Raw genomic sequence first — 13,320 nt, 5'->3', positions numbered from 1 at the left:
AATTGATCTCTGTTACAACCAGGTAAAGACCTATTTTTCATGACAAGGTCAAGATGTCATGGGAAAGAGGTAATATTTGGTTATTGTCAGGTCGGATTAGAACCAGATAAATACATATTTTTCTGGTTGCTAAAATGACGTTAACAAAACTTCCTTATACAACCACTACATGACCTAACCATGACGATATAAAAACGATATAAAATACATCATAATCACTTGTCTCTTCGTCTCACCCAGGTGGACGGTCTAAACTCGCTTCACTCTGTGAAGTCCACTCCCAATCGCTTCACCAAGATGAGCCAGGGCCGCAGCTGGAACACAGGCAACGGCTCTCCAGATGCCATCTGTCTGACGGTGGACAAGCCTGGCGTGGTGCTGGTGGGCTTCTGTGTCTACGGTGGCGGGGGCATCCATGAGTACGAGTTGGAGGTGCTTGCTGATGACGTAAGAGTTTGATATATCAAATTTCAAATCAAATTTATTTATATAGCCCTTCTTACATCAGCTGATATATCAAAGTGCTGTACAGAAACCCAGCCTAAAACCCCAAACAGCAAGCAATGCAGGTGTAGAAGCACGTATATATGCCTTTTATTAATTTTGGAAGCTTTTTTAGATTTAGTTTTAGTCTGTCCTTTTATAGTCACATTTTAGCCATTTAATCTGTCTTAGTTTTTGTTATCAGTTAACTTAAAGTACAAACAATCTTTTTTCTCAGTCATTTTAGTCAATGCATTTTTAAAATGTTAATTTTTATTTATTTAACCTTTATTTAACCAGGTAGGCTAGTTGAGAACAAGTTCTCATTTACAACTGCGACCTGGCCAAGATAAAGCAAAGCAGTGCGACACAAACAACAACACAGTTACACATGGAATAAACAAGCGTACAGTCAATAACACAATAGGGGAAAAAAATCTATATACAGTGTGTGCAAATGGCGTGAGGAGGTAAGGCAATAAATAAGCCATAGTAGCGGAGTAATTACAATTTATCAAATTAACACTGAAGTGATAGATGAGCAGATGATGATGTGCAAGTAGAAATACTGGTGTGCAAAAGAGCAGAAAAGTACATAAAAACAATATGGGGATGAGGTAGGTAGATTGGGTGGGCTATTTACAGATGGGCTAATTACAGCTGCAGCGATCGGTTAGCTGCTCAGATAGCTGATGTTTAAAGTTAGTGAGGGAAATATAAGTCTCCAGCTTCAGCGATTTTTGCAATTTGTTCCAGTCATTGGCAGCAGAGAACTGGAAGGAAAGGTGGCCAAAGGAGGTGTTGGCTTTGGGGATGACCAGTGAGATATACCTGCTGGAGTGCGTGCTATGGGTTGGTGTTGTTATCGTAACCAGTGAGCTGAGATAAGGCGGAGCTTTACCTAGCATAGACTTATAGATGACCTGGAGCCAGTGGGTCTGGCGACGAATATGGCGGAGGTCGAGAGCTGTGCGTCCTCTGAAACACAACCCAGCCAAGCCACACTGCTTCTTGACACAATGCCTGCTTAACCTGGAAGCCAGCCGCACCAATGTGTCGGAAGAAACGCCGTACACCTGGCGACCGTGTCAGCGTGCATTGCACCCGGCCCGCCACAGGAGTCGCTAGTGCGCAATGGGACAAAAACATCCCTGCCAGCCAAACCCTCCCCTAACCCAGACAACGCTGGCTGGACCAATTGTGCGCCGCCCCATGGGTCTCCCGGTCGCGGCCGGCTGCGACAGATCCTGGACTCGAACCAGGATCTCTAGTGGTACAGCTAGCACTGCGATGCAGTGCCTTAGACCACAGCGGCACTCCGGAAGCCGACTGGGTGTATTGATACACCATACAAAGTGTAATTATTAACTTCACCATGCTCAAAGGGATATTCAATGCCTGCTTTTTAAATTTGTTTTACCCATTTACCAATAGGTTCCCTTCTTTGCGAGGCATTGGAAAATCTCCCTGGTCTTTGTGGTTGAATCTGTTTGAAATTCACTGCTCGACTGAGGGAACTTACAGATAATTGTTTGTGTGGGTTACAGAGATGTAGTAGTTATTCAAAAATCATGTTAAACACTATTGCACACAGTAAGTCCATGAAACTTATTTTTTGACTTGTTAAGCAAATTTGTGCTCCTGAACTTGTTTAAGCTTGCCATAACAAAGAGGTTAAGTACTTATTGACTCGAGACATTTCAGCTTTTAATTTTTTATTAATTTGTAAGCATTTCGAAAACCATAATTTCACTTTGACATTATGGGGTGTTGTGTGTAGGCCAGTGATGACAAAATCTAAATGTCATCCATTTCCAAGTCAAGGGGTGTGAATACTTGCTGAAGGCACTGTAGCTAATTAAATGTCCATTAGTCTGTTTAATTCTCGTATCGTCACATTTTCGTGAACTAAAATTAAAACTAACTTTTTTTTTATATACGTCATCGATTAAATTCACCTGTATTTAACCTGGAATTCCCTTTAAATAAATAAAAGTTGAGGGAGACTTTTTCTCATCTCTATACTAGACTTTTTTTGTCGTTGATACATTTAGCTCAGGTAGTCCTCGAGCACAATCTTAAACATGCTTTATATATAATCCAGCAGTAACAAGTTAAATTCAGGGCAGTCTTCAACTTGTATGTTGGTATTCATTGCGATTCATTTCCCTAAAGCCACTGACCATCTCTTTTGGTTCTTGGCTTGTATTTGAGTTTAAGCTTCCCCAGGAGTTCTTCTTTCTCACCACGTCTCTCCTTTCTCTCTTTCCCCTCTCCCCCTCTTCTTCCCCTCCAGGCCCAGACAGAGCACCCCGGGGACTCGGCCCACACCCATAGGTGGACGTCTCTGGAGCTGGTCAAGGGAACCTACAGCACCGATGACTCCCCCAGCGACATTGCCGAGATACGCCTCGACAAGGCCGTGCCACTCAAGGTACACAGGACTAAAATGATGTTCCCCTATACATACATATCTATTCATCTATCTAATCATATGTATGCAAGGGTTTCCATTAGGAAAATGTGGCGCCGGACAACGTGACGGGAAGATTTTAATTCACTGGCCATTTGAGAAATTGACCGGATCCATATGCATTTGGTGCATAAACCATTAGTGCGGTCACCCATGTTAATGGTGCTCAGAATGACAGAAATCACATTTAGTTTATGGTATTGCATCTTAACAGATCTTGCAACTCTGAAAGAAGCAGCCAATAAAACATACATTTCAAACATTTGCCAAAATGTGTTTTGCGGTAAAACAGCATTCTAAACAGCGCACCTGGGAAAACACCATTATTTTTTGTCACATACACGTGTTTAGCAGATGTCATCGCGGGTGTAGTGAAATGCTTGTGTTTCTAGCTCCGACAGTGATATCTACCAACAAATATCTAAGAATTCCACAACAAATACCCAATACACACAGATCTAGTAAAGGAATGGAACTAAGAATATATAAATATATGGACGAGCAATGTCAGAGCGGCATAGACTAAGATACAGTACAATAGTATAGAATACAGTATATACATATGAGATGAGTAATGCAAGATATGCAAACATCATTAAAGTGACTAGTGTTCCATTTATTAAAGTGGCCAGTGATTACAAGTCTATGTATATAGGCAGCAGTCTCTATGTGCTAGTGATGGCCTTGAGGTAGGTGTTTTTCAGTCTCTCGGTTCCAGCTTTGATGCACCTGTATTGACCTCGCCTTCTGGATGATAGCGAGGTGAACAGGCAGTGGCTCGGGTGGTTGTTGTCCTCAAATCTTTTTGAGCTTCCTGTGAAATTGGGTGCTGTAGGTGTCCTGGAGGGCAGTTAGTTTGCCCCCGGTGATGCATTGGGCAGACCGCTCCACCCTCTGGAGAGCCCTGCGGTTGCGGGCGGTGCAGCTGCCGTACCAGGCGGTGATATAGCCCGACAGGATGTGCTCAATCGTGCATCTGTAAAATTTTGTGAGGGTTTTAGGTGGCAAGCCAAATTTATTCAGCCTCCTGAGATTGAAGAGGCGCTGTTGTGCCGCCTTCACCACACTGTCTGTGTGGGTGGACCATTTCAGTTTGTCAGTGATGTGTACAGCGAGGAACTTGAAGCTTTCCACCATCTCCGCTGCAGTCCGGTCAATGTGGAGAGGGGGGTGCTCCCTCTGTTGTTTCCTGAAGTCCCCGATCATCTCCTTTGTTTTGTTGACGTTGACTGAAAAGTTATTTTCCTGGCACCACACTCCCAGAGCCCTCACCACCTGCCTGTAGGCTGTCTCGTCATTGTTGGTAATCAAGCTGTTGTGTCCTCTGCAAACTTGATGATTGAGTTGGAGGCGTGCATGGCCACGCAGTCATGGGTGAACAGGGAGTACAGGAGGGGGCTGAGCACGCACCCTTGTGGGGCCCCAGTGTTGAGAATCAGCAAAGTGGAGGTTTTGTTTCCTACCTTCACCTCCTGGGTGCGGCCCGTTAGGAAGTCCAGGACCCAGTTGCATAGGGTGGGGTTCAGGCGGAGTTCAGACCCAGGTCCTCAAGCTTAATGATGAGCTTGGAGGATACTATGGTGTTGAATGCTGAGCAATTGTCAGCATTCTTTCATATGTACTCCTCTTGTCCAGATGGGATAGTCCAGACCTGATAGCGGTTCGATATGTGACAGAGATGAGAAACTTATCTCAAGATGAAACAACTAGGATGGGATGCTAATATGACTAGGATTGTGCCTTTGGCTTCTGGACAAGAAAATCAAGTTAATATGAAAACCAATAGAGCAGGAGAGAAATCCCAGAACTTTTTGAGGATCTGAGGACCCAGGCCAAATCTTTTCAGTCTCCTGAGGGGGGGAGTAGGCTTTGCCGTGCCCTCGACACGACTGTCTTAGTGTGTTTGGACCATGATAGTTTGTTGGTGATGTGGACGCCAAGGAACTTGAAGCTCTCAACCTGCTCCACTGCAACCCCTTCGATGAGAATGGGGGCGTGCTCGGCCCTCCTTTTCCTGTAGTCCACAATCATCTCCTTTGTCTTGATCACGTTGAGGGACAGGTTGTTTCAAACAATTAAGTATTTTATGAAATGCATACTGCCTCCAGCTCACATTGTAAAGTGGTAGCCTGTTGCCTGCACTTGAATGGTGAATGGGAGGCACGCTTCGATTACCAGTTGAGAAAAAAAAATAGTAGCTATTTTTAATTGTGTACCTAAACAGTTTAACACGCGATTGCTTTTAGAGTTGTTCTCTTAAAATAAGACTCTTTATGCTGTGCACATGTGATAGTTGTACTGGATAAATAAGATAAATAGTGACTAACGGAAATACAAACAAGCCTAATTTAATTCCACTAAATCATGCAAATGAACCTATAGACCGATAAGCATGACGGTCAAATATATTTCCATCGACTGGTATTTCCCATCAATGAATAAAAAGCATTATTTTGCAATGGGATTTTGTTTTCTCCAAGTCATTTTGGCTGGCAACCGGTTTATTTATGGGCTTAATTTTTTCCGCGGCAAAAAGGCAGCAAGTGCCGTTTTACGGATACCCTGATGTATGCATGCATTAGGTTGAATATAGGGCTGGGCGATATGGTCAAAATATCATGTCACAATATTTTAAAACATGTTGACAGTATTTTATGTTTTTGAATAATGGAAGTTCTAAATATGGTTTGAGTAGTTCATGATCGTAGGGTGGCAACACATAAATTATAAGTGATTTCAACTTCAGCCCCCCAAAAATGCACAATTTTCATCAATTTCTGCACTAATTTGTTAGCATTTCCACACTGTGTCACGTAGGGCTGCATAATATGGGCAAAATCACGAGGCCTAAATAATTGGTGAACTGTTGGAATCATGGATTACTTTGAATAGATTGCGTGACATGAAGAAGGGGAGGGGTGTGTGGCGAAGGTATAGCCAGAATGAAAAACCCAGAGGAATTCTTGTGACAGGCTAGGAACCAAAGTGTTGGTCAGTGTTTCCCAGGGGATCCAAATTAGATGTTTCATTACATGTTTTCGCCATAGAGAATGATAGAGGCCTCTAATGACCAAAAGGATGGGCTGGGCGATATGGCTGGGCGATCATATCACGGTATTAAAAAAATATATTAAACTGATGTAATTTTGTTTTTTTATAATAACATTTCTACATTTGCTTTATTTGTATTTATTATGGATCCCCATTAGCTGCTGCTTCCTGGGGTCCAGGAAAATTAAGGCAGTTATACAATTTTAAAAAACAATACATTCACAGATTTCACAACACACTATGTGCTCTCTGGCCTCTACTCCACCACTACAACATATCTACAATACAAAATCCATGTATACGTGTGTTATCGTGTGTGTACACATGTTGTCCTATGTTTGTGTTGCTTAACAGTCCCCGCTGTTCCATAAGGTGGGTTTTTATCAGTTTTTTAAATCTAATTTTAGATTGCATCAGTTACTTGATGTGGAATAGAGTTCCATGTAGTCATGGCTCTAAGTAGTACTGTACTTCTCCCATATTCTGTTCTGGACTTGGGGACTGAAGAGACCTCTTGAGGCATGTCTTGTGGGGTATGCATGGGTGTCCCGAGGTGTGCGCCAGTAGTTCAAACAGACAGCATTCAACATGTCAATTCCAAAATGACCCCATTTTCACTGTATCTTGGATCAGCAAAGAGTTGAAAAACTGCAAACCTCAGATTTCCCACTTCCTGGTTGGATTTTTTCTCAGGTTTTTGCCTGCCATATGAGTTCTGTTATACTCATAGACATCATTCAAACAGTTTTAGAAACTTCAGAGTGTTTTCTTTCCAAATCTACGAATAATATGCATATCCCGGCATCTGGGCCTGAGTTGCAGGCAGTTTACTCTGGGCACGCTTTTCATCCGGATGTGAAAATACTGCCCCCTACCCCAAAGAAGTTAAAGAACACCCTCTGTGTTCTGTTAGACCAGTAACTCTTTATTCACAATATAGCAGGGGGTGTAAAGCCATAACACATACGTTTTTCCAGCAGCAGAATATGATCGATAATGTCAAAAGTCGCGCTGAAGTCTAACAAAACAAGCCCCCCCAATCTTTTTATCATCGATTTCTCTCAGCCAATCATCATTCATTTGTGTAAGTGCTGTGCTTGTTGAATGTCCTTCCCTATAAGCGTGCTGATTGTCTGTTGTCAATTTGTTTACTGTAAAATAGCATTGTATCTGGTCAAACACAATTTTTTCCAAAAGTTTGCTAAGGGTTGGTAACCGGCTGATTTGTCGGCAACTACTACCAAAATGAAGCACCCACTTGGTTGATGCTACGGCAGTCAGGTGGCGCCAGAAACCACACCACATTTCAATAATAATTCAAGAGCATCCTTGTAACTTTGTCCTTCTTTCAATCCACATCATCCACCACATTCAATCTTTTGCCTTTTCTCCATCCTCAGTGTCAAAGGACACCAGTGTCAAAGGACACTGGTTGGCATTTAGAATCAATACAGCTAGCCAGCTAACGTTAGCTAGCTAGCCAAACATACAAATTACTTGCCAGCTAGTTTTGTCTTTTTAGAGGCAAATCTAGTGGGTGGGTGTGTTTTAGAACCCCTTACTAGTGGCTTTGCCAACATTCAGTGGGCACCCACATGGGTGCCTTCTGAACCCCTTTTGAACCCCTTTCTGTTGTGTTTTTGGTTGTCAAAGTGTTAGTTAGTTCCCTTTCTTGTGAGCGACATTTTGAGTTGGTCTTGTGTGAACGTAACACTACCTATATCTTTTGTAAGTGCGGGCTATTGGACTTTACATTGAGTAGGCCAAATACGGTAGGCTGCTAGCGTTGTGATGACTGGTCTAATTAATTCATAAAGCCCGAGAGTTGATTAGTCCGGTTCATGCAGCTATTTGCATGTTCATATTTTGTTTCTTTGCATGTGCGGCGTGAACATTTTATAATAATGGTCCATGGTACCTGTCATTACTATTCTCAGGAAACGGGAAAGAGCTTGGTTGGGAAGTCCCGGGATACCGGTTACTGGAATTAAACCCTAGCATGTATCCATCCATCCTTCTTTTGGGTTTTTTATACCATGACTCAATGTCACTCATGATATGAAAACCACATATCGTGTTTGTCCTCCCGTCTCTCTGTCCTCATCTGACTGACTTTTGTATACATTCTACAGGAGGGTGTGAAATACGCTGTCCGCCTGCGTAACTATGGTAGCCGAACAGCCAATGGGGACGGAGGGATGACCACGGTTCAGTGTTCTGACGGCATGGCCTTCACCTTCAGCACCTGTAGCCTGAGCAGCAACGGGACCAACCAGACCAGAGGACAGATACCACAGATACTGTACTACAGGTACACACACACACACACACACACACACACACACACACACACACACACACACACACTTTCATTACATGAGTGACATATCCAGGTTGCCACACTCCCATAAGACATTTAAAGTTAATTTGAGATTCATGTCATTCCCAATGCTAACAACCATTGCTAGGGCTAACACATGGGCGTGTGTGTCTTTGCCCGTAGGAGTGAGTATGACGGGGATCTGCAGTCCCAGCTGCTGAGCAAAGCCAATGAAGAGGACAAGAACTGCAGCAGGGCTCTCTCAGTGGTCAGTGCAGTGGTCAGAGCTGCCAAAGATCTCCTTCACAGGGCGTTCGCTGTGGATGGTAAGAACTGGGAGCTCTCTGTGAATGAGGCAAAACCTGTCAACGTTATTTTCATATTAAGTGACTTAAGACAGGACAATCAGGTTGTCCAACAATTGGAAAAAATATTGTTGAGTCTATTTTCAGAGGGATCATATTACAAATACGAATGGATGACGCGCTTCCAGAAGTTCCTATTCCATCTAAACCAGGGGTACTCAACTATTATTTGAGAAGGTCCGGTCACACAAGTGTCCTAGATGGCAAATATCCGGATGGATGTTGTCATTTATCGGTATTGTAACAGACCCCATCCTTCCATGCGACTCCAAACTGTTCACACCCTTCTTGTTGGCGGAGAGATATTCGTCAAAATCAGTGGGGTCACCTGGGGCTTGAGGCCTCTGGGAATGTAATCTGCCCATGATAACTGCATAAGATTTCGGTAGCTGGTTAGCCTAACTAGCCTATCTAGCTAACATGGCCAGTAGTTGATCAACTGGACATTTCTGTCATGTTATAAATAGGTCCTGCGTGGAAATGAAATTAGCATAATATCCATCAAAATCCATCTGTTTAAGCTAGACATCCATTTTTTGCACTGTCGTCGGCCATCTGCGGTGGAAGGTGGAGACATCCCGAAAATTGGTATTCTCAAGAAAACGTCTGTAGCATCTGACCTATTTGGGCTACAATTTCCTGATCATTCTTATATTTCTCAGATATAGGACAGACACTTCAAAACAAACTTCTTTAAGATTCATTTTTGGTTTTGCCTTTAGATTAGTCTGTTTTGCCAAGTATGAATGTTTTTTAATGTGTTTCTATGGGCTAATAACAGTAAGGCCAAATTCAATGTTTAGTCAAATAATACAGAATAGAAAATTCTACTGAATAAAAATATGATTGCAACATATAAAGTGTTGGTTTCATTAGCTGAAATAAAAGATCACAGAATAGTTCCATACACACAAAAAGCTTATTTCTCTTCAATTTTGTGCTCAAATTTGTTTACATCCCTGTTAGTGAGCATTTCTTTTCCCTAATAATTTTTGACACCTTACTGGTGTGGCATATCAGGAAGCTTATTTTTCAGTGTGGTCATTACACAGGTGCACCTTGTGCTGGGGACAAAGAAAGGTCACTTTAAATGTGCAGTTTTGGCACACAACACAATGCCCCAGATTTCTTCAGTTTTGAGGGAGCAAGCAATTGGCATGCTGACTGCAGGAATGTTCACCAGAGCTGTTGTCAGAGAATTTAATGTTCATTTCTCTACCATAAATCAAATCAAATTGATTTATATAGCCCTTCTTACAGCAGCTGATATATCAAAGTGCTGTACAGAAACCCAGCCTAAAACCCAAACAGCAAGCAATGCAGGTGTAGAAGCACGGTGGCTAGGAAAAACTCCCTAGAAAGGCCAAAACCTAGGAAGAAACCTAGAGAGGAACCAGGCTATGAGGGGTGGCCAGTCCTCTTCTGGCTGTGCCGGGTGGAGATTATAACAGAACATGGCCAAGATGTACAAATGTTCATAAATGACCAGCATGGTCAAATAATAGTAATCACAGTGAACAGGTCAGGGTTCCATAGCTGCAGGCAGAACAGTTGAAACTGGAGCAGCAGCACGGCCAGGTGGACTGGGGACAGCAAGGAGTCATCATGCCAGGTAGTCCTGAGGCATGGTCCTCCGAGAAAGAGAGAGCATACTTAAATTCACACAGGACACCGGATAAGACAGGATAAATACTCCAGATATAACAAACTGACCCTAGTCCCCTGACAGATAAACTACTGTAGCATAAATACTGGAGGCTGAGACAGGAGGTGTCGGGAGACACTGTGGCCCCATCCGATGATACCCCCGGACAGGGCCAAACAGGCAGGATATAACCCCACCAACTTTGCCAAAGCACAGTCCCCACACCACTAGAGGGATATCTTCATCCACCAACTTACTATCCTGAGAGTATTATCCACAAATATCTCCGCCACGGCACAACCCAAGGGGGGTTGCCAACCCAGACAGGAATACCACGGCAGTGACTCAACCCACTCAAGTGACGCACCCCTCCTAGGGACAGCATGGAAGAGCACCAGTAAGCCAGTGACTCAGCCCCTGTAATAGGGATAGAGGCAGAGAATCCCAGTGGAGAGAGGGGAACCGGCCAGGCAGAGACAGCAAGGGCGGTTCGTTTCTCCAGTGCCTTTCCGTTCACCTTCACACTCCTGGGCCAGACTACACTCAATTATAGGACCTACTGAAGAAATGAGTCTTCAATAAAGACTTAAAGGTTGAGACCGAGTCTGCGTCTCTCACATGGGTAGGCAGACCTTTCTATAAAAATGGAGCTCTATAGGAGAAAGCCCTGCCTCCAGCTGTTTGCTTAGAAATTCTAGGGACAAATAGGAGTCCTGCGTCTTGTGACCGTAGAGTACGTGTAGTTATGTACGGCAGGACCAAATCGGAAAAATGGGTAGGAGCAAGCCCATGTAATGCTTTGTAGGTGAGCAGTAAAACCTTGAAATCAGCCCTTGCCTTAACAGGAAGCCAGTGTAGGGAGGCTAGCATTGGAGTAATATGATCAGATTTTTTGGTTCTAGTCAGGATTCTAGCAGCTGTATTTACATTTTCAAACATACAGGGACTCGTCTGAAGTCGGTACAGCCGATCTGCCAACTTCTGTCTGTAGCATTTTTTGGGCTACACACTAATATTTGGGCTACACACTAATATGGCCCCTCTATGGAAAGTTGAGACTCTCACGAACACGTACATGTCGGTTGCTCTAGGACCTCCATATAGTCCTCACAATACTAGTCTGAAGGTACCCAGTACCAGTTGAACAAATTAATGGAAGTTTAGTGCCAAACATAATGATCACATTATCTTTCTCAGATATAGGAAAGACACTTCAGAACAAACTTAGTTCCCCCCCAAAATCTCAACAATCTGTTGTTCCATGTAGTGAATCTATTATTCATTGAGTTTGTATGGGCTAATAGCAGTCAGGCCAAATAAAAATGTTCATAAAATAATTTATTTCAATATTTTTTTTGATACTTCAATGGGTCTTAAAATTCTAAATCAAATAGCAAAATGATCCTTGGTATGACCTTCTTAAAACAACTCCATATTGCTTGGTAAACCCCCCCCCCCCCCCCCCCCCCTCCGGGCTTAGACTTGAATGGGTTACAAGTTGAATGACAAGCATTAGGTTCGAGTCAGAGGTCGGCAACAAGGTTTGGCCTCGGGCCAATTTTTATTTCTGAGCAAATAGTTGACAGGACAGAAGATAATTATAAAAGCAGCTCAATTCATATACTGTAGGCTCTCACTACAAATTGAACATGATTTGAACACATCTGGTTAGTATGTAATCAATTCAATGACAATAACATAATAATTACACTGATAATATCATCAATATCTATTAAATTTGTTTTTTATGTCTATTTCTCTGTTCATTGATCAGAGAAAATCAGCTGCAATCAAGAGAAAATGTCGCTTTCAAAGCCTCAAAAGAAAGATGGATAATGAAAATAGGAGTTTCAGGGAAGAATGGACACAGAAATATTCATTCAAGCCAGTGTCCTGTTTGCAACAAAACTGTTGCTCTTAAGGATCTGCCCCTTTTAAAGAATTTCGCCTGAAATGACATACTCAAATCTAGCTGCCTGTAGCAAGGATATGCATTGTCTTGGTACCATTTGAAAGGAAACACTTTGACGTTTGGGGAAATGTGAAAGAAATATAACACAATAGAACTGGTTAAAGATAATACAAAGAAAAAAAGAACAGTTCTTTTGTATTTTTTTTGTACCATCTTTGAAATGTAAGCGAAAGGCCATAATGTATTATTCCAGCCCAGATTCAGTATACATTTTGGCCACGATGTCAGCGGTGTGTGCAAAGTTTTAGACTGATCCAATGAACCATTGCATTTCTGTTCAAAATTTGGTATCAAGACTGCCCAAATATGTCGAATTTGTTTATTAATATTGTTTTTATTTTCTAAATTGTGCACTGTCCTCAAACAGTAGCATGGTATTATTTCACTGTGATAGCTACTGTAAATTGGACAGTGCAGTTAGATTAACAAGAATTTAAGCTTTCTGCCAATATCAGATATGTCTATGTCCTGGGAAATGTTCTTGTTACTTACAACCTCATGCTAATCGCATTGGCCTACGTTAGCTCAACCGTCCCGTGGACGGGACATGGATCCCGAAGAAGTTTTAATGTTGCTGGACCCCAGGAAGAACTAATGGGCATTCTTAATAAATACAAATACTCCTGGACTAAAAGCATGCTGAATGTAGAATCTCCATGCCAAAACATTCTTGTCCAGGGATATGCGTAAAGCTGCAATATGTAACTTTTTGGGCGACCCTACCAAATCCACATAGAAATATGAGTTGTAGATCTGTCATTCTTAAGTCTAAGAAGTGGTAGATCTGCACCATGTGTGCTATTTCTATGCTTCCTGTTCCAATGTTTTGTTTTTACGTCTCTTACTTTCGGTTTTGTACACCAGCTTCAAGCAGCCGAAAATGCAATCTTTTTGATTATTGAAAATATATTTTTTTCAGTGGTTTAATGATTTTACAGTGGTACAATGATTCTCTAAATGATACTGTACATTGCTTGTTTTGTCACATAATCTGAAATTAGGAAAACAGTT

The 13,320-nt window shown here is 42.3% G+C and overlaps 1 protein-coding gene across 1 annotated transcript in view; it reads left to right on the top strand.

Annotated features, from left to right (window-relative positions):
* The window catches only part of LOC120058172 (E3 ubiquitin-protein ligase MYCBP2), a 286,250-nt gene that overhangs the window by 180,593 nt on the left and 92,337 nt on the right, over window positions 1-13,320 (top strand). Inside the window, exons 34-37 of the mRNA XM_039006646.1 lie at window positions 241-447; window positions 2,780-2,917; window positions 8,140-8,318; window positions 8,511-8,653. Of these exons, the coding sequence (XP_038862574.1) occupies window positions 241-447; window positions 2,780-2,917; window positions 8,140-8,318; window positions 8,511-8,653 (667 nt within the window). The remainder of the gene's footprint in view (window positions 1-240; window positions 448-2,779; window positions 2,918-8,139; window positions 8,319-8,510; window positions 8,654-13,320) is intronic.

This window comes from Salvelinus namaycush, chromosome 13 (assembly GCF_016432855.1).
Source record: "Salvelinus namaycush isolate Seneca chromosome 13, SaNama_1.0, whole genome shotgun sequence".
Taxonomy (NCBI): domain Eukaryota; kingdom Metazoa; phylum Chordata; class Actinopteri; order Salmoniformes; family Salmonidae; genus Salvelinus; species Salvelinus namaycush.
This window is presented reverse-complemented; position numbering and strand designations above follow the sequence as displayed.